We start from the raw sequence: 22339 nt of genomic DNA, 5'->3' as shown, positions 1-22339 counted from the left end.
AAGATGAACGTAAATTTGGATCGTTTTAAAAACAAATTATTTTTTTTACAATTTTCAGATTTTTAATGACCAAAGTCATTAATTAATTTTTAAGCCACCAAGCTGAAATGCAATACCGAAGTCCGGCCTTCGTCGAAGATTGCTTGGCCAAAATTTCAATCAATTTGATTGAAAAATGAGGGTGTGACAGTGCCGCCTCAACTTTTACAAAAAGCCGGATATGACGTCATCAAAGGTATTTATCGAAAAAAAGAAAAAAATATCCGGGGATATCATTCCCAGGAACTCTCATGTAAAATTTCATAAAGATCGGTCCAGTAGTTTGGTTTGAATCGCTCTACACACACACACGCACAGACAGACAGACAGACAGACAGACAGACAGACAGACAGACAGACAGAAACACACACACACACACACACACACACACACACATACACCACGACCCTCGTCTCGATTCCCCCTCTACGTTAAAACAAGTAGTCAAAACTTGACTAAATGTAAAAACCAGTAAAATAATAAAACAAAACAAAACAAAAACAGAACAAAATAACGCAATCGGTGCAAGTGCATCTATTCACGGGTATGCAAGTTTCAGTGGGCATTTTATCTGCCTAAATATATAAGATGAACTCGGCCTATACATTGACAGAGAACGGTAATTGAGAGAGCGAGCAAACACAAAGAGATTTAAAGGTACCTCACTTCCTGTGTCGAAGTACATGTATACCATCACAGATTTTGTCTGGACTCTTACATGCATGGGACAAGACTTAGACATACCTATACAATTAAGAGTGTGGCTGAGTAGGAACTTTGTGCTGATTTCATTTCGTCGATTGACAAGGGTGACACTTTCAAAATAAATTCAGCAAAAGATATCCCACTCTGCCCAGAAATCAGCCAAGCTGTACAGTTTGGGTAACAGTCCCAGTGTCAAGGAAACTCTGATGCTATGTTGAAGAGAAGGAAAGGTAGGGTAGGGGGTCAATCTTTGCGGCAGGAGACAGGGCTTGCACGAAGTTGCGTGGAGTCGTGTGGTAGTTAAAGGTAAACATCGGCGCTCGGCAGATGTAGCTCTAGTTTTTCGTGCTGGCAATGCTAAATACAGCTCTGTGGACTTCAACTATAACAAGGCTTGATCTCCTGGAGACGGATGTTCGGCTTTAATTGGGAAGGGGTTGAGACAGAACGTTGGAGAACAGTGAAAGCAACATTACAAAGCATTCGCACAAACATTTCAATAAGTGCTGACATTTCTCACACACACACACATAGTCGTGAAAATGTGTACATCTTTTGATTCACTCGACGTGGATTTACAAAGTTGTCTGTACACACATATGAGTCCGCACAGCCGATAAAACTTTGATTGTAGACGCGGACTGTAAATCAGATCTAAAACATTCACATAAAACAGGCGCACTGGGTTGGAAGTGTTAGTAGCACGTGCGCATGGTCCATTCGCGGAAAAACCGCGTCTCCAACGCAACGTGAAGCGTCCCAGAAACCCAAAAGTGATATCGCAGTCGCCTTTATCTCAGACTTGTTTGCATGAAGACACTGAAAATAGGTGCTTTGATCGTATTTGCAACACCCAAGATTATTTCATAAGATTATCTCACTCGAGGAGACTATCTCAGACTCCTAGGCTATGTCAAACATCGTGGCTTTAGCAGCCGAAATGGCTATTCCAATGGAGAGAGTTATCTGCGCCGAGGTGTCTCAGGGACGAAGCCTATCTCAGTCACCGAGGCCATCTTAACAGAAACTGCTCCTTGCTAGCTCAGCTCATAATGTCATTGTGCCCTGATGGCTTCCAAGCCGAAAAGGCTATCTCGGTCGAGAAAGCTATCGCAGCTGTTCGTGACTATTCCCGCTGAGAAGGTTATCTCCAACACCATGAGTTGAACGCAATCTCCAGAGATGGTGGACCTGAAGGAGATACCGTGGTGTCCAGCGGAGAACTGCAGCCTCCGTCTCATCAAGAACCTTGACAGTCTAGCATGGCCTCGGGAACGATGACGAAGAAGAAGAAGCAGAAGATCTCAATCTCCGTCGAGGCGGCATTCAAGACAACAAGGTTATCTAAGCCATTGTGGCTTTATCAGCTGTCAGAACACGATTTCAGCAGGCGATGACATATGCGCTGTGGCTGTTTCATGACGAAGTGGAGTGATGTCATTCAAGCATTCCAACGTTCAGCAAATCTCAGTCAACTCGATTTACTATCAGTTTCGTCCATTCCCCACAGAAATCACAATTTTGTTCACAGTGTGGGAACGAACAAGTCTTGACTCTCTTCACAGCCAACGATGACAATGAACTCTCCATCCACAAATGAATAATACACTTTCTGTTCTCAAAAATCGCTGGATTTGTACATGTCCACGAGCAACCTCTCAATGGGAATGTTCCCGATGGTTTTCCTGAAGAAGAGTTCCTCTATCGTGGCCCCCGAGATGGCGGAGAGGGTGGGGAGCAAAAGCAGAAGCTTCCCGAATCGGAATGGTTGAGTTGGGTAGGCGTTGCGGATGTACTGACTGAGTGTCAGCTGCGCCTGATCCTGCAGCGTGGCAACGGCGTGAAACTCTCTCAGCGTTCTCATCTCTGTTGTGGTGTTGGCGAACACTGCAAAAATGAACAAAATAAAATGTGAGACAACTGTTGAAATGTTTAAAAGTTAAAATAAAAATGTAAAAAAATGTATGTTATAATAATAATAATAATAATAATAATAATAATAATAATAATAATAATAATAATAATAATAAATGAGCATTTATATAGCGCAACATCATAACTTTACAATTATGCTCTTTGCGCTTGACACATTTAAAATTAAAACACAGTTATACAAGCATTTACATCTACATTCATAGTCAACAACCCTTAATTAAAAGCATACACCATCACACATACATTACAAAAGATTCTTCCACTAACTAAGTAATAAAAACATGAATAAAATAGTTAGTAAACAAGTCGCGAAAGGCGAAATTACTACATTTAGTCAAGCTGTAGAACTCACAGAATGAAATTGAACGTAGTCCGCCGCTAGTGCAAAAGGCAGTGAAAGTGACGAGCCTGTTTGGCGCGGTAGCGGTTGCGCTGTGCTTCATAGCACGCTTTACTGTACCTCTCTTCGTTTTAACTTTCTGAGCGTGTTTTTAATCCAAACATATCATATTTATATGTTTTTGGAATCAGGAACCGACAAGGAATAAGATGACAGTTTTTGTTAATTGATTTCGAAAATTTAATTTTGATCATAATTTTTAATTTTTTTAATTTTCAGAGCTTGTTTTTAATCCAAATATAACATATTTATATGGTTTTGGAATCAGAAAATGATGAAGAATAAGATGAACGTAAATTTGGATCGTTTTATAAAATCTTTTTTTTTTATAATTTTCAGATTTTTAATGACCAAAGTCATTAATTAATTTGTAAGCCACCAAGCTGAAATGCAATACCGAAGTCCGGCCTTCGTCGAAGATTGCTTGGCCAAAATGTCAATCAATTTGATTGAAAAATGAGGGTGTGACAGTGCCGCCTCAACATTTACAAAAAGCCGGATATGACGTCATCAAAGACATTTATCGAAAAAAAGAAAAAAACGTCCGGGGATATCATACCCAGGAACTCTCATGTTAAATTTCATAAAGATCGGTCCAGTAGTTTACTCTGAATCGCTCTACACACACACACGCACACACACACATACACACATACACCATGACCCTCGTCTCGATTCCCCCTCTATGTTAAAACATTTAGTCAAAACTTGACTAAATGTAAAAACAAGGATTATGGGAACTTTCAATTCTGACAAAACAAAACGTTATTGTCACTGATCTTCGACTCAGCAGTCTTTTAAGTGGACAGACAGAGACGAACACTTGTAATACAGAAATTAAAGTTATGTGACAAATTGTTTTTGGATTTTTGAAACTTAAAGGCCGGCCAACATTGCGCGTGCGATAGATGTAGCTCTGTTTTCTAGTGCCTGTAATACATTCGGTGTCGCTGGCAACGCTAAATTTTATCTCTGTGGCCTTCTACTGTACTATAGCAATGCTTTGTCTCCTAGAGACGGATGTTCGGCTTTAAAGTTACCGTTCTTTCTACCTTTACGATCATGTTCGCCTTCTCAGATCTATCTCTATATCGGCTTCCACATGGAATAAGACCATGCTCGTTCACATGGGAAGGAATGCACCTTTAAACGACTGATTAGTATTCACGCTAAAGAAGAAACCAAAAGATAAAGTCAAATAAATAACGCGCAGTAGGTCTTCATCCAAAAGTTGAACCTTTTGATTTTGTGTGTGTGTTGTTAGCTTTGAATATTTGTTTTACTAGTTCTTGTTTGTTGTTTGATTTGATTTGTTTCGATTGGCTGGGGTGTTGTTGTATTGGTGTGCCTGTCGGTCTGTTTCTGTCTGTGTCCGTGTCTGTTTAACTGTAATTCTTTACGGTGTGTTTACTCGCGTGTCTCCGTCTGATAGGTTGGAGACAAATTCGACTAACGAAGTGAACGCAGTCATGATAATTTTAGCTCGAGTCGAATGCCTTTCGGAGCATTTCGTTTGGTATCGTTCAGTCGGCAACATTTGTGCTCATGATCGAAGACCTGTCTCAATGAAATAAAATGGTAATCCAACTCTTAAAGGCCAATATGTAGCACTATAGTGTCTTGTGCTGGCAAAGCTAAATTTAGCTTTGTAACCTTCTAATTTAACATGGCTTAGTCTCCTGGAGACGAATGTTTGTCTTTTAGACCACTGACCTGTTTTGAAGAGGACGATGCCCTTGAGACAGATGAACTCTGTAGGGTCAACCTGTAAGGCCTTGAACTTGGCGATGGTTTCCTGCAGCGCCCGAATCTCGCTCATCACAGACACCATCTTGTCTGCCGGCGTCACCTCAGCGTTCATACCTGAACATAACAACAGCCAAATATATATCCCTGTGGATTACTGGAAAGTAAACTTTACAAACGGTCTTTACATAACGATCGCCTTGCAAATACAGATTGAAAAACACTGCGGATGGTAACTCAAAACTAATTCAAATAAACTTTAAGAAAGACGTTTGCAGAAAAAAACTTCATTATTTTACACGATCAAATCGTGCTAGTTAGCAATGTAAGGGAACGATATTAGCATTAATATGAGGTTACAAATACATTGATGTGAAAAAAGTTAATTTGAGAATCCGCGCCACGAACTAAAAGATCAAACAACTGATCTATCCATTGCAGGAAAATGAACGAGTCAACGCGAGACGAATATAGCCTACACATTTACACTTTGTCCTTTGAAATTCTGTGGACTCTCGCCATCTTGAGGTACACGAAGCGAAAATGGGTGCCACCCACTGGGGGGGGGGGGGGGGATGCTGCGGGGTCTGAGAGGTTGAAATCACAACAAATCTCAATTTCAACCAGTCCGAAGCCGCATACCAACCATTTGGGTGGCACCCAGTTTCGCGTTGTGCACCTCAGCCCTGCTAACATCTTCAACTCACCAGCAGCAGCCAGAAGAGGACCCGCTTCCAGGGGGATCTGAAACTGAGAAGCTCCCAGGACGAAGAGTTCCCGCCAGCTCTCCTCGAGGAGGACCACCTGGTCTCGGAACGGCAAGGCAACGAAGGCAGGGACCGTCTTGGCCCATTTCACAGCCATGAACAGCAGTCTCGCCGCTGCCTCGCAGATCGCTTCTGGGTTGCCGCAGTACGCTTGTAACACCTCGTGAGGGTACTGGAAGTGGAATAAGGAAGAAGGTGTAAAATGGTGTAAATTGTGACCATTTTCAATAACGACATGAAAAAATTCTCGCTGCAGCCTACCCAAACAAACTAGCAATAGATATATCTCTAACTCTCTCTCTCTCGCCTCCTCTCTCCATCCCTCTCTCTCTACCTCTCTCTCTCTCTCTCTCCTCCCCCTCCCTCTCTCCCCCCCCCCCCCTCTGCCTCTCTCTTACGATCACCGCTCACCTTCGGAAGCGGTGCGGCAATCTGCCCATTAATAGCCGCAGCCGCGCTCGTGGCCGTGGCCGCAGCCGCAGCCGCAGCCGCAATGAGAGGGGTAGGCGGCGACACACTCTCCATAGCGGACACCGTGATCCCGTCGTTCATGTGCTCGAAGGGGAGGTAAGCCGCGTGGAGGAAGGGGGTGCGGAAGTGGTGGTGGGGGCCCAGGACCCCTCCGAGTTCTGAGGTCTCCTTCAGGTACATAGCCACCTGGCGACGGATGGTGGAGTTGCGAGGTCCTCGCTCATGCTGCACTGCTGCACACAGACAGAGAGATGTCAGTTTAGTTACAGGGTACAGGACAAAATCAGGTTTAGTTACAGGGTACAGGACAAAATCAGTTTAGTTACAGGGTACAGGACAAAATCAGTTTAGTTACAGGGTACAGGACAAAATCAGTTTAGTTACAGGGTACAGGACAAAATCAGTTTAGTTACAGGGTACAGGACAAAATCAGTTTAGTTACAGGGTACAGGACAAAATCAGTTTAGTTACAGGGTACAGGACAAAATCAGGTTTAGAAATTGAAATCGTTGGTCACTCTTCTTCTTCTTCTGCGTTCGTGGGCTGAAACTCCCACGTGCACTCGTGGTTTGCACGAGTGGAATTTTACGTGTATGACCGTTTAACCCCGCCATTTAGGCAGCCATACGCCGTTTTCGGAGGAAGCATGCTGGGTATTTTCGTGTTTCTATAACCCACCGAACTCTGACATGGATTACAGGATCTTTTTCGTGCGCACTTGGTCTTGTGCTTGCGTGTACACACGGGGGTGTTCGGACACCGAGGAGGGTCTGCACACAAAGTTGACTCTGAGAAATAAATCTCTCGCCGAACGTGGGGACGAACTCACGCTGACAGCGGCCAACTGGATACAAATCCAGCGCGCTACCGACTGAGCTACATCCCCGCCCCGTTGGTCACTCTGAAAAGCGTGTCTAAGGTGTCCGATACTGCACATGTTATTTCACGTCAGAATATGTTCAAGAAATCAGATAGACAGACACACAGACACACAGGCACGCACGTACACACACACACACACATGCGCACGCACGCACGTACACATACACACACACACACACACACACACACACACACACACACACACACACACAGAGAAAATATTTATGTTAATCGTATGCGTGCAGCTGTTTTCCTGTGTTTTCACCAAACACACACTCTGTGTAAATGATCAAAACGATCCCATTGTCATGGTACAGAAATGAAATGCCATAAAAAATAATTGTTACCCGCAGCTTGACTTCTTATCAAAGTCCGAAAATAAATTCATTTTTCCGAAATCCTAATGCGTGCAGTTATTATTAACAGGATGTGCCGTGTTTTTGTGTTAAAACAGGTTATCTACATATTTCTTTGACATTTTATGGGTTGCATGTTCTTTTCAAGTTTGATTTGCTCACGGAGTAATGAAATGTAAAGTAAGCAATTCACGTGCAAGCTGATATTCCCTAACAATACAACATGAAGGAAGCCAGATGAACAATAACACTAATAACGCATCAACAACATCAGGTCTGAACATTAGCAGTAAATGTATTCTAAACTCAGAAGAAAAAAAAACGTCAAAGAAAAGACTTACAAAAAACAATATTATGACAATTAACCCAATCGCCGTCACCCAGTCTCCCGCCCCTCCCATCACACATAAACACACATACGCGCGCGCGCGCACTCGCGTACACACACACGTACACACACACACACACACACACACACACACACTCTCACTGCATACAATAATCAAAGAACAACAACATCAAAGCAACAAAAAAGCGATTACGGTAACTCGAAACCACCTGCATGCGTGACTCCGCAAACTGCGCGTAGACATAAAAGTCATTGTGCCAACAACAAAAATTTCAAACAATACAAAACCTACACGACCCAGTGAAGCCGTAAGCTTATGAAGCCTTTTTAATCAATTTCCCAAAACGCTTTGCAATATCCCGGCTTTTATGGCCAGGCGTTTATTAATATTCCCGCTGCGCTTTTGTGTGCAATACCTACTCAGAATGTGGCAATTTGATTCGTTTTGCTGTTTAATCCGACAAACGGACAGCATCTGTGCTCGCGTGTTGTGGCAGAGCGGCAAGCCATCCGGTAACTTTTTGTTCTCCGGCCCGGCGTTTATTGGAAAGTTAATACGCGAATGGGCTTCAATTTAGTTTAATTGCCGTCGTGCATGCGGGATGTGGAATTTATGACAGGGGCGGTTGTACAGGTGATAACAACTGTAAAACATTTTTATCTGCTGATTTGTAAAAATACCAGCAGGTGCTCGTCATTACCAGCCTAGCACAAACAAACACATCACTGACAAGTTTCAATATTGTTTGGATGGATGAAAAACAAAGTCATAACGGCCGACGTCACGTGCTTATCTGAAATGTGTGGTTCATTAACTTTTTGCTTTTTGGTGTGTTGACGGAATACGGGCATAACGGGATGTTATCATTATTGTGTCCCCTTTGAATGACAGTACGAGCGAGTTTGTTGGCGTAGGTAAAATGTGTTTGTCTCGTGTGTGTGCTGTGCAGGGCTCTGTTTGGCTGAACACAAGTATGATATTTCTGTCTGTCTGTGCTTTCTCTATGTCTCTCTGTCTGATTTTTTTTTTTTTTTTTTTGGGGGGGGGGGGGGGGGGGGGCTTGGAATAAAACAAAAGAATGTGGGCAAAAACCGCACACATTCACCGTTACATTCAAGAGAGGAAATACAGCTTACAAACTTGGTGATGTGTCATCGTCTTCCTTTTATACTCTGTTGTTTAATTCTTTTTTTCTTGCTGGTTTTTGTTCAAAAATGTTTTTTTTTCCATTTCATGCTAATTTATGTAGTTTAAGGTCAAACCAACTACAAAATCTTCCTTCCAAACGATTTTGTCACAGAAAGGTCAAAGTCTGACATCAGACATACCAGAAAGCTGTTTTAACGATAAAAATGAACAAACATGCCCTTCACTTTTTAAACACGAAAAATAAAGCTGTCATCTTTTTCCTACCCACATTTTGACGGTGCATTAAAACAGGATTTGCAATTCGTGTCAAACAATGACAACCATCCGCGCGGTACACTGACTAGAATTGAAGTCCAATCCAAATTTGCTCACGGAATGATCAGTCGAAATCAAAAAGCTTTCCAAACGCGAAGCCCGCACGTTCAGAACGCAGCACGCCCGATCAATATTTGGAGAGAGAAAGAGAAACCCGTTAATTCCGTGAATGCAATTTTTGATTAACTCGACACATAAACAAAACAATAGCACCAGCCATAGGGAATTAAGCGAAACAAACGACTTCATTTCCCGGGTAATACCTGTCAGACCCACGTCTGCTGTCGCCACCTATCTGTTGCTGACTTTTTGTTGTTTCTCCACACTGGAGAGCGCTCTCGTGGCAACAGCTGCCGCCGCCATGTTTGTCAAAAATGGCGGGGACATAATTAATGCCGTCTGTTTTTCAGTAAATAAATCAACATCCCGGACAAGACCCCAGAGAAGAAGCTTTTCGATTCGCTCTTCTTCTGATGTGGACATGTCAGAAAGTGTCACGGGGTTTAATCAGTGGATGCTTTGGCTTAGTGGTCAGAGTATGTATTTCGGAGTACAAGTGGTGCTCTTGACCAAATTGTTTCATTCTAAAACGTACAATAGAATTCTTCTTTACTGGTAGAACATTCTTTCTAACCTTCACCACTGCAAGGTCGTATAAGATATGTCAAGGAATAAAATTCAAGTTTAGTTTTCAAGATCAGTTACCATCAGTCCCCAATGCCTGAAGAAAATCGGTTACTTCCTTGACCATTTACAGAAAGAACTGAAATTTTAAGGGACAAATAAAAAAAATCCTGGAGGTAAATGTACTTTAGCTGCAGCAAAACCACATCCACCTCAACCAAATCTACCTTCAAGCTTGGATGGCTCATAACAACTTTCTTTATGAACTTTTAAGGTCACTAAAACTTAGTCAATAACACTAACAGTTTTAAATACGTGAACCTCAAGCTTATTGGTCAGAGACAACCTCTAGTTTACAACTTGCAGAGTACCTAATCCTAACATAGTATATATAGTAGACGTGAAACGAAGCAGAGACTCTTTCATTGATGACCTTCTTGAAGCAACGGAACAAATCCATGGGCTGGACATAAAATTCAATGCATTCGCGGGGCTGAAAACAAGAAACTAACTGCACAGCACCAGTATTCCACTTTTTTTCTCAGTCCCCTTTTCGACGGGGAAACGCTAGAAAGCGTCGGGCAGCTTTTGCCCAGGTATTGCAGCGTCGTACTGAATGCAAAGACAGCCCCCCCCCCTCCCCTGGCTGCCCGTGTCCAAACATCATTTTGATATTGTATCGCCTCGATAATGCAGCGCTTTCGCCTTGCCTGCGATCGCGGACAATAGCCAAGCTCGGTTGACGCGCTGGGCTTCAGGGGAGGATGAGGTTTGGTGAGAAATAGGAGGAGCAGAAGGAGGAGGAAGATGGTAGGAGGATAGAGAAATGCAGACTGACAGATGGAAAGAGAGAGAGAGAGAGAGAGAGAGAGAGAGAGAGAGAGAGAGACAGACAGAGAGAGACAGAGAGAAAGAAAGAGAGAGAGATAGAGACAGAGAGAAAGAAAGAGAGAGAGATAGAGACAGAGAGAAAGAAAGAGAGAGAGAGACAGAGAGAGACAGAGAGAGAGAGACAGAGACACAGACACAGACAGAGAGAGAGAGACAGAGAGAGAGACTGACAGACAGACAGACAGACAGGGAGAAAGGTCGAGAGAAAGAGGAGAGACAGAGAGAAACAGAAAAAGAGACAGAGAGACAGAGAGATATAGACAGAAAAATAGAGAGACAGATACAGACAGACATAGAGAGACAGAAAGAGAGAGAAAGAGATATTTCAGAAGATATAAGGGAGGGGGGGGGGTTGTTGGCATGGGAAACTATCTAAGAGAGGAAAGAGCTTAGTTGCATCTATACGTGCAGTTGTATATGCAGATGCAAACAAGAATACAAAAAGCGCAGGAAAGCCAAAACTCCAACCCTCCATCCCCCTTCCAACACTAGGCTTTCACAGCATATCATGACATTGTGCTCAGCCAAAATACGACAGCCTTTGGCTGCCTCTTCCTTTTTTTGTGATAGACGAATACATCAAGAAATGTAATCGGATTATCCCTCAATTCGCCACCCACGATAAGAAGTCCGTACGCAAAAGCAATGTTCTCGATTCAGCAAAAAACGCTTTCTACCTCCGTCTCCCAGACGGCCAAAACGTGCACAATTTAAAGGTTGCAAGTATTCACTCAGAATGACGATAACATTAAACACTCAAGCCATTTCTCGCCTTCCTTGCGGATACAGCTTTCACAAAAGGAGCAATCATATCTTCCGCATCCTCACGACACGGATTGAAAGAAAAGAGAGAGAGAGAACACAAAATCTACAGCTATAAAGTTACGGAAGCAGAAATTGGCGGATCCGGCGTTGGGGGGAGAGACACTCCGAAAAAGTGACGTGATTTTTGCCGCTCGGCCGTTTCCGTCAGCGCTCGGGGCGAACAAAGCTGAGCGGTAATTGGCTGATGGGGCCAGGCCAGGGGAAGGTAATTCTTCTCGAGTTTCTCGCCGGGGTCCCATAGAGCTCAGTGGGGTCCAGGCCGTGTTTGTCTCGGGACCTCGGGATGGGAGCAACGTCTGTTGCGAGGGCAGCGTGCAATTTGTTCCAGACAATTCCCTCGCCACGTCCGATCGTGACGCCGTCTGGTGGCGCGGCCAGGGGCATTCACTCGTCTGACAATGTCCCATTAGCAGCTAATTAAAGCGTGCACAGCAACCTTTTCACAAACTGGTTACACTCGCTACAAGCTACACTCGGGACGGTTTGGGGAGGTGGGGTGGAGCAGGGGGGGGGGGTGGGGGGTGGGGGTGGAGAGTAAGAGAGGGGGATCACTGAGCTCTAAGAAACTTTAGAACTCAAATGGGGGGGGGGGGGGTAAGGAAGGGTTCAGGGGGAGGGGGTCGTTGACAAAAAGTTGTCACTGTCTCGGTGCTTTGCTTGCTCAGTTTCGGAGGTCCAAGCAAACCAAGCCCGTGGATACCGATATGACGCGCTGTCCGCAATCTGATATTTGAACAGATTTGTTTTCCGCTGATTAAACCTCCGCCGCTAACTCGGGTGTCGTTGTCGCGTGTAATCACGGGGTAGGAGTATTGGGGGTGGGGGGTACAGAGGCGATGGGGTGCAGTGAAACCCCCCTTTTACAACCTCCGAAAGCTGAGAAAATCCGGAGGGGTCTTAAAATGGGGGTAAATTTGCAGAGGTTATAAAGTCTGATAAACAGTGTGTGTAAAGGGAGGGAGTCTTTAATCTAGGGGTGGGGGTGGGTCTAAAACAGGGGTTCCACTGTATTGGGGAGTAGGGGGGGGGAGGTTATAAACATCCCGGACAAGACCCCAGAGAAGATAGTTGGTGACACGCTCGTTACACCGTGTCCCTCTTGACATCAAAGTGAGTCAAGAACTCACGTTACCGTAGCAGCGAATGAAGCAGTCACGTCCCGGTCTTTTCAGGTCTCGACACAATGTAACTTTCTGATTTCATTGACGACCATTTCAAAAAGAAACCTCGTTAACTCATCAGCATCTGACGCGCGTAAAATGATCCTAAATCAACTCATTGGAAGGGAAAGCTACACCGGTCCTCATCACCGATCGCGAATTATATTGAGCGCCATGAGGCACATGGAAAACCAAAAATTAAGATTTTAACAACAGACGGTAGTATCCTCCTGTTGATCGTTTGAGACAACCCAGCTGTCATGACATATATCCTTGACCAGTCGCATCGCACTTCAAAATAAAGCCCCCAAACCAGATAGACTGCTAACGTTCCAATATTCACAATCAAAACCCAACAATGGTGGTGTGTTGGAACATGTTATTCATGTCAAAACAAAATGTATTATTCACATTTATGTGTAGATCATTACTTATATTGAGCGCTATGAGGCACGTGGACAAATCAAAATTAAGTTTTTAACAATAGATGATAGTATCTTACATTTGGATTTTTGAGACAAACCAGGCTTTATGTCATGTCCTAGACCAGTCGAATCAGTTTTCAGCCATATTCCTTTATACTTGTCACTCTGTCGTCTGAATTAAAGATAATCTCCCCCCCCCCCCAAAAAAAAAAATTGTATCAAGAATTGTGAAGACAACGGCTTTGTTTTAGATTTTTGTTGTTTCGTCTGGTGTGTCTATGTTATCGGCGTTGCTGTTTTTTTTCTGCGTTTTTGTTTGTTGATTTTTTTTGTTTTCTGCACTTTTCCCATCTGCATTCCAACGTGAGTCATCAAGTACCTTTGCCAAAACAGAAGAACGCCAACATCTAAGGTTCTACAGGATGGGCTGAGAAATCCGAAAACGGTTAAAATCCCCCAGACACACAATGGAATAAAGTGAAATCGAAAAGAAATTAGTTTGTAGCCGCGCAAAAAAGTTACCAACTACAAAAGACGGTCCTTCAAAGAGACAAAGAGTGTCGTTTGTTTTTTGGGCGTGACATCTTCCATCTCATCAATCACAAACAATTAAGAGACTCTAGGGAGGCGCAGCAACTCTCCTTAATGTCCTTGATTCGATAACCATACAAGAACACGCCAGTCACACAAAAAATCCAAAAATAGATTGTATTGTGTTCGCTTGATTCGACGGTTTGAGCCCCCACAAAGCAGCCGTGCCACTCCTTAGATGTGCTTGATTCAATTGTCGTTTAAAGAATCGCAATGGGGAAAACGATTTCGTAGTGGGTATGCCTGATATGACGGCAATTACGAGGACAGGTAAAGGTGGAATATGAAGTGTACACGATTCAATAGCCGTAGAGAAATACAAAGGAAACGAGGAGATGACGTCGTGTGGTTATAATGGCAATTCAGATTGACAGGAATCGCATACTTGGAAAAAGCCACAAAATGCTCACTGTGTACGCATGATGTCATTACTATCATTGAGGAAGGTAAGGATATCCTGGAATATCACAAGTTGGCCACGTCAAGTTGGTGATTCAATCAACTTCAAGAAAGATTAGGAAAGGGTGAGATCTCCCTGTGCACGAATTTAGAGTGACAATCAAAACAACAGGAATCGTTCAGATAGAATCAAGCAAACAAACAATGAGAAGAAAAGAAAGAAAGAACGATTCCTTGACGTGTGCGTCTGGTCTGATGGCAACACAGAGAAAGGCAAAATAGCAATGATCCAACAGCAACAGAGAAAGACAAGGAAAAGGAGATGCTCGCGACCGGTTAGAGTGGCAATTCAGATCAACAGGAATGGCTCACTTGGAGTCAAACAAAAAAAGACTGAAGCCAGCTGCGTCACGGTAACATTAGCGGGCCATTGTTGTCTATGTTCAGATCAATAGAGGCATCTCTGTGGTGAGTCCTGCTGCGTCCTCTTCACATTCACTGATGACTGATGACAGTGCTTTCATAGTTACAGAGGTTTTGTCCAACCTTTGTAGTTCACAGCTCTCCAGGTTAAAAGCGACTGCCACTGGAATAACTTTGTAGTTCACAGCTCTCCAGGTTAAAAGCGACTGCCACTGGAATAACTTTGTAGTTCACAGCTCTCCAGGTTAAAAGCGACTGCCACTGAAAAAAAGCCAACTCAAGGAGGTTTTCTTGAAGTGCAATGAAGCTACAGACTGGAAGAATTGAGAAGCACATACCTATAAGGCAGTTCCAGCCATAGGTACCAAACTCACAGGCACAAATCAAAGAAAATGTTCCAAATCAGATAGCTAAAAACGTCCTGCGAATGCCCCTTTTTAATAAGCAGCCACCAATGCCAAAGGATCGGTAATATATGAAGCTACTTTGCAGCCCCCGACAAGGCCTCGTCACCGCTAAATGCACGAGTTCAAAGCGGAGGAGGGAAAAATCCATGGCTGATTAACTGTTGACACACAAAGCTGACAGGTAACTGACAGACACACGGTGCTTCCTACCTTTTCCTGCAATTACTTTACTCCATTCCAGCCAGCAGGAGGAAACAGAATATCGGAGATTTCTAATGGGAGCAGGAGGCTCTTGAACGGTCCATACTAGCCTCGGAGGCAGCGAGGGATGCTTGAGTGTATTGAGTGAAGGTGACAATTGCTTAATAAGCGTCCTAATTGCGGCGTGAAGTCGTCAAAACGTCGACTGGGTGAAACACAAGAGAGCCGCGTGCCTTTTTAATGGCAAAGTCGATGAATCAACCTGAAAATTGTCTCCCTCTCTCCCTGTTCCTGGTGGCTTTAGAAATGACACGACTTGAGTTCAAGACAGTGAAACTGTCCAGGGCGTTTGTTTCGAACAACGGTTCAGAGCTTACTGATTTTTATATTTTAAATGCTTAAATGACACGATGTCAGTTCAAGAATGTGACACTGTCTTTCTTTTATCTTAAAAGGCGAAGAGTTTTCCAATTTTCATATTTTAAATTCCATAGAAGTTTCTACTTCAGTCCCCACAAAATGTTTTTTTTTAGTTGGACTTGAAAACAACACTACTTATTATCGTCATTGCAAACTTCTGAACTAGTTAAGCTGTCTTCTTAAAGCTCAAATCAAAACAAAAATCTGATGTTTATGGAAAACATCTTTCGCGGATATGCAATTGGCATGCTTTTTTTATCAAACAAAAACATTTACTGCAAATTTTTGTTCTAATTTATAACTGTGCACAATGAGTCCAATTTCTCTGATGTGTGATTCAAGACTTTGCGTATTATCTAGAGATATTTAGGGTTTTATATGTTTACTAACGGTATCATTCATTCGTAAGAAATGATGTGACAACAAAGAAAAACAACACAAATAAATATAAACCGCAAAATTCTTTCTGAGCCAAATGGAAGAAAACTGCGCAGAAATCTTTTGACAGAATGTTCCTTTCCAACAGAAGTTGTTGATTTTGCCGTGGCATTTACAAAAATCATTCTCCAAACGTCTTTACCCATTATTTGTTCAGTAAACTGAACTCAGCTCTTCGAGCACAAGACATTTCATGGAGTCCGGAGGTTCTTAAAAGTCCTCCTTCTCCTTGTAAGAGGAAAATTGCGAGCGCTGATGAAATTGATTTCAGCGCTAGGGTGTGGTTAGCAAACTCCACCGAAAACAAGTTAGGAACTTTGCTGCCATCAATCCCAATAATGACGCTTGCTTTCTAGACTTTGCCGCTTAGTAACAGACGTCGATGCGCTTAACTCCACAATGTCAGTCGATTCCACTTTTTTTATTTTTATTTTTTATTCGGTGCTAATTTTTTCCCCTCCTCTTCTCCAGCATTTCGTTCTCTCTCTGTCTGTCTCTGTCTGTCTGTTTGTCTTCGGCTCTCTGTCCTTTTTGTCGTCGTCCCCCCCCCCCCCCCCCTCCCCCCTCCCCCCTCCTCTCTATTCTCTCTCTGTTTCTCTGTCTGTCTCTCCGTCACTCTCTGTTCCGCCCTCTCTCCACTCTAACCCCCCCTCTCTCTCTTTCTCTCTCCCTCCTTCTCTCCCTCCTTCTCTCCCTCCCTCTCTTTCCTCCCTCTCTTTCCTCCCTCTCCCCCCCCCCTCTCTCTCTTTCGCTCTCTCTCTCTCTGTCTGTCTGTCTCTCTCTCTTTCTCTCTCTCTTCCTCTCTCTCTTTCTTTCTCTCACTCTAACTCTCCCTCCCCTCCTCTCTCTCTCCCCCTCTTTCTTTGCGCTCCTGCAACCACTTCACCTAGCTGCTATAAAACTCGCCTGGATTTTCCCCTCTCCCCCTCTTCACGGTTGTTGGTTTTAAAGATTTTTCCTTCGATTCTCTTTTCGCGGCCTCTTGGGCGTCTTTTGTTTTGTTGTGTGGCAAAACACTCGAGGAAGTGCGCTGCACGGCTCCAAGCTTATGGAGGCGGAAATTGTTATATCTATATTGTAACAGCCCCCTTTTGTCTGGTCCTTAAAACCAATGTGCTTTTTGAGCGCTTTCAGCAGTGTAACTCTTTTGTTTCAAAATTAATGAAAATTGTGTCACATGTTTGTCTTTGTTTGCGCAGTGTTTTTATTATCAACATGTTAAAAGTCATGTCAGTATTGTCCTTAGAAGATTGCAGAATACGAAACTCTTTAAATGTCCGCAACGCGTGCCTTTTGATGTGAAAAAAAATACTCAAAAATTCATGCTGAAAATCGAGTACGCTGCCTTTGCTATCACAGTAAGCTGTAAACTTATTTTTTGAAAACAATTCATTTTGTACACTGCGCTGTGTTTTAAAACCATTACAGCCCTGAAAGTCCAACAAATGGTGTACTCGGCTTTGGATAGTGATTCTAATAATGTACTAGCCAGAGAGCAAACTTTACTAGCCAAACCAACAATTTGTTTCAGCAACTTTACTCGCATTTGGCGAGTAGATGAACATTACTACTCGCCAGTTACATGCTTCTACTCGCCATGCGAGTAAAATACTTGCCACTTTAAGGCCTGCATTAGCAGGCATGACGCTGTATCCAAAACGACAAAAGACGTCCACATTTTCATTGCCGTCATAGCAAAATGTTAGTCGATTTATGAATTGTCATTGTTTTAATGAATGTCTAAAGGTGCACGAAAGTGTTCATTATTCCCAAACGAGTAAAACAAGTGTGTTGATGCAAGAAGGGCATGGCGGGGTGTAGTGGTTGTGTTGTGGGGCCCGGTAGCTCAGTTGGTAGAGCACTGGACTTGTGATCGGAAGGTCGCAGGTTCGAATTCGGGCCGGGACGGACACGGGTCAACTTTATGTGCAGACCCAGAGACGGAAGCCATGTCCCACTTCCGTGTCATCACAATGGCACGTAAAAGACCTTGGTCATTCTGCCATAAGTGCAGGTGGCTGAATACACCTAAACACGCAGACACCTGGGTAGCGCGACTCCGTTGCTGCTAGCTTTCCACTGGGAGGAAGTGACCCGAATTTCCCAGCGATGGGACAATAAAGTAAACAAGTCGCGTAAGGCGAAAATACAATATTTAGTCAAGTAGCTGAGGCTCACAGAATGAAACTGAACGCAACGCAACGCAGCAAGACCGTATACTCGTAGCATCGTCACTCCACCGCCCGTGGCAAAGGCAGTGCCCGTGGAATTGACAAGAAGAGCGGGATATTCGTTGCGCTGAGAAGGATAGCACGCTTTTCTGTACCTCTCTTCGTTTTCACTTTCTGAGCGTGTTTTTAATCCAAACATATCATATCTATATGTTTTTGGAATCAGGAACCGACAAGGAATAAGATGAAAGTGTTTTTAAAACGATTTCGAAAAAAAAAATTTGATAATAATTTTTATATATTTAATTTTCAGAGCTTGTTTTTAATCCGAATATAACATATTTATATGTTTTTGGAATCAGCAAATGATGGAGAATAAGATAAACGTAAATTTGGATCGTTTTATAAATTTTTAATTTTTTTTACAATTTTCCGATTTTTAATGACCAAAGTCATTAATTAATTTTTAAGCCACCAAGCTGAAATGCAATACCGAACCCCGGGCTTCGTCGAAGATTACTTGACCAAAATTTCAACCAATTTGGTTGAAAAATGAGGGCGTGACAGTGCCGCCTCAACTTTCACGAAAAGCCGGATATGACGTCATCAAAGACATTTATCAAAAAAATGAAAAAAACGTTCGGGGATTTCATACCCAGGAACTCTCATGTCAAATTTCATAAAGATCGGTCCAGTAGTTTAGTCTGAATCGCTCTACACACACACACACACACACAGACACACACACAGACACACACACACACGCACACACGCACATACACCACGACCCTCGTTTCGATTCCCCCTCGATGTTAAAATATTTAGTCAAAACTTGACTAAATATAAAAATGAGAATGAAAATGAAAAGTTAGGACAGGTTAACCACCACTCTTACTTTCCCCCAGCTGCACGTTGGCCAGTAAGTGCTCTTTTTAAGACAACAGAAATCGACGACAAACTGTAACATCTACACGAACAAAAGTTCTGCAACCAAACACTTTCCAAAATAATGTGCATAGATCTGTGTTTTTCGTAAATATTAGGTCGACGGCAGTTATAAACAATAAAACAGACAATACACAATAGAGCACAAAATGACAGTGGCTGACATCAAACACGACGCTTTTAGCTAAATCCAGTCATTGTACACAAAAAACACACTATATAATGCAACAAATTATAGGTTTTAGTAACTTACCATCTGTGTTCATACAGCCTCAAGGCTGCTTTTTTTCTCCAGCTTGCAGTTGACATAAAGCTTAATTAAACTACAAGGTATCCCCTATTTCAAGACCCCGAGTTCAAGACTTCCGAATTGCATGTTTAGATGTTGTGTTTATATCGTCAGTAAATGTATCCCCATCATATAAATGTAACCGAGTGCCGAAACACTACGATCACCTCGGGAGGCGAAGTGCAATCAAACAGGATTGAAAATGTTAGGGCTAATTTCTTAGCCCTATAAAAACTGTTATGCAAACCCGAAGGTTTCCTCGAACATACAGACAAGTTAAAATTAATATTAAAAGTCCTACGGTTTTGAGCCATTAAGGACTTGAGTGTTTGTCCGCTTTCAAAAAGAGGAAAGAAAGAAACAAAAAATAAGGAGAGGAGGGCAGGGGGTGGGGTTGAGTTGATAATGCTCTGTGGAATTTGTTAAAATGAAAAGTAGTTAAGATGTTTCTTGGTAAGAATTATAAGTCTGTATTCTATATCTTGAATAACGGGCTTGTAATATTATTTTTTTTATTTTATTTCAAATCGAGTTAAAAAGTGGAACCTTTCAGGATCACCAATAAAACCAAATAGATGAGCAAGTAAGAGGAACACGAACAATAAATCTCAAAACTTTTTACAAATAAAAGGATTAAGATGTAAGCCACGAAGGCCGTGGTAATAAAAACAATATGTACAGTTTGGCGACTAGTGGGCCTTGGGTGAGGATATGTTGTCTAGAAGGTAGTCGCTGGAATCAGGAGGGATGGCGGGAGCCACTCGACCTCAAACTGAAACACGCTGATGTGATAATCTGGGCTTAGTTATACCCACAGCCCCATGTCCGAGTCCCTGACCAGTCGGCACAGCAGCAAGCTGTGTGACCAGCCTAGAGAACTGCTACTGCGCAGATAATCCTGGGGACTCAGACCATGGAGCTGCATATGGTCATATAAGGTTTTAAAGGTAATTCTATTTGTAGCGCATGGAGCGAAAATGTGTTGAAATGAATAGGGTTCTCCACAATGGCAGGACTTGTTAAAGATATGGAAGCGGCAGCCGCCGGCACGGAGGCGTCTGAAGATAGTGAGGAGGTTTGTTGGGAGATCGGGGTGTAGATCGTTCATATCAATGGGTTGATAGGACAGAGATGTTACGTACTGACTTCGAATGAGTTTACGGATTTTACTGTAGAACTCGGTTACTGAGTAGCCGATGTTAGTGTTAGCTGGGCTAGATTCTGCCGCTTCTTTGGCAGCGACATCCGCCAGTTCATTTCCCCGGACCCCTACGTGAGAGGGGACCCAGAGAAATGATACGGATGTGCCGGATGAGATTAACTGGTGACATATAAAGAGGATTTCTCTTTGTAGCTCTGCCCGATTTGATGTGTTTCGATGCAGAGCTTGTAGTGAAGAGCGCGAGTCAGAGCAGAAAACTACCGCACGCGGTGTGACTGGGAGGTCATTTATAAAAGTGCATGCCATGAGCAAGGCAAATAGCTCGGCTGAGAATATGAAGATGTCTTTATTAAGAGTATATTTCCTTGAGATTTTGAGATCTGGGATCACAAAGGCGCAGCCAACGCTGCCGTCTGCAAATTTGGATCCGTCAGTAAAGACTTTTAAATGCTCCGAGAATTTGTAGTTTAGGGTTTCTTTTGTAACAGTAGCTAGGTAGACGGGGTTATCTTTTTTGGTAGTATTATCTTCACTGTCGTATATGATAGTTGGGGTTTCCTCAAGCCAAGGCGGGTAGGAGGGCGGGGGGACCCTGGCCAGCTCACTGACCTTCACCCCGCTATCGGCTAGAATGCGGTTTACTGTGTCGGATAAGGGTAGCGTTTTGGCCAAGAGTTGAGTGCTATGTTTGGTGTTGGCCTCATAATTTTGGTGCTGAGGAAAAAAGTCAGTCAGGACCTCGCAGGCAGAGTTCTCTACCGCGTGGGCTCTGACAGCATACTGAGCTGAACGGAGTTTTATCTCATCCACAAGGGGCAGCCACCCACACTCGCTGTAGACTCGACTCTTACTCGCTTGTTGGGAGAGTCCCAGAGCTATTTTGAGCGCCCTGCACTCTATAATAGCCAGTTTTTTCATGAGCGCCGGGCGCGTCGCGAAATAAGCTTCGCACCCGTAAAGGAGGCGGGAGCGAATTAATGCCCGCACTACCTCTGTGACACACTTACGTCCTCTGGCCCAGGATTGGGACGCCAGGTAGCGTATGATATAAAGATCCTTGTTGGCCTTATTGATCAGATGTTCGATATGACTGGTCCAGTTAAGTCGGGTATCGATGATAACGCCGAGGAACTTAACTTCTGAGCTCGGTTTGATAATATCACAACCTATCTTTATACTGCAGTTCCTGTACAGTTGTCTACGGGAGACAACAAGAAAGACTGTTTTATTTGAGGCTAGTTGGAAGCCGTTGGTGTACATATATTGACAGAGGTTGTCGATTTTAGTTTGGTAAGAAGATAAGTCAACAGTGTTGGTAACTCTGTTATGGCGTGGTCTATTAGTGTCTATTAAGGCGAGGTCGTCCGCATACAGAAGTACACTGGCACCGTCAACCTTAACAGAAGTAATGTCATAGAGCATGATGCTGAATAAGTTTGGCGCGATGATACTGCCCTGGGGAACCCCCATGTCCAGCGCATGGGTTTCGGACACCGAAGAGCCCACCCGGACAGACATCTTGCGATTGCTGATGAAGTTTTTGATGAATTGGTACATGTGGCCAGAGACACCGATTCTGCCGAGTTTTAGGAGTAGACGAGCATGCCAGACGCTGTCGTACGCAGATTTAATATCAAAGAAGGTTCCAAGAAGAGAATTATTACTATGTGCCAAGGTCTTTTTGATTTTTTCAGTGACGTGCACAATGTGGTCCGCACACGAACGACCTTGCCTAAAACCTGCCTGGCATGTAGGAATGATATTGTGTTTATTGAGGTGGAACTCCAGCCTCTGGTTCACCACACGCTCAAAGATCTTGCTGAGGTGGGGGGTTAGTGATATGGGGCGGTAA

The 22339-nt window shown here is 43.4% G+C and overlaps 1 protein-coding gene across 2 annotated transcripts in view; it reads right to left on the bottom strand.

Annotated features, from left to right (window-relative positions):
- Positions 1-503: 503 nt before the first annotated feature.
- The window catches only part of LOC138963224 (nuclear receptor subfamily 2 group E member 1-like), a 66478-nt gene continuing 44642 nt past the window's right edge, over positions 504-22339 (bottom strand). The window contains exons 5-8 of one of the 2 annotated variants that reach the window (XM_070335283.1): positions 6005-6294; positions 5534-5765; positions 4794-4943; positions 504-2632 (exon numbers count right to left, since the gene is read on the bottom strand). In XM_070335283.1, the coding sequence (XP_070191384.1) occupies positions 2364-2632; positions 4794-4943; positions 5534-5765; positions 6005-6294 (941 nt within the window). In that variant the 3' untranslated portion in view covers positions 504-2363. Of the gene's footprint in view, positions 2633-4793; positions 4944-5533; positions 5766-6004; positions 6298-22339 lie in introns of both variants that reach the window. The other variant, XM_070335282.1, reaches the window with a different exon arrangement.

The sequence above is a fragment of the Littorina saxatilis genome, linkage group LG3 (assembly GCF_037325665.1).
Source record: "Littorina saxatilis isolate snail1 linkage group LG3, US_GU_Lsax_2.0, whole genome shotgun sequence".
NCBI lineage: Eukaryota > Metazoa > Mollusca > Gastropoda > Littorinimorpha > Littorinidae > Littorina > Littorina saxatilis.
The sequence above is the reverse complement of the archived record's forward strand: the minus strand, read 5'-3'. Positions and strand labels throughout refer to the sequence as shown.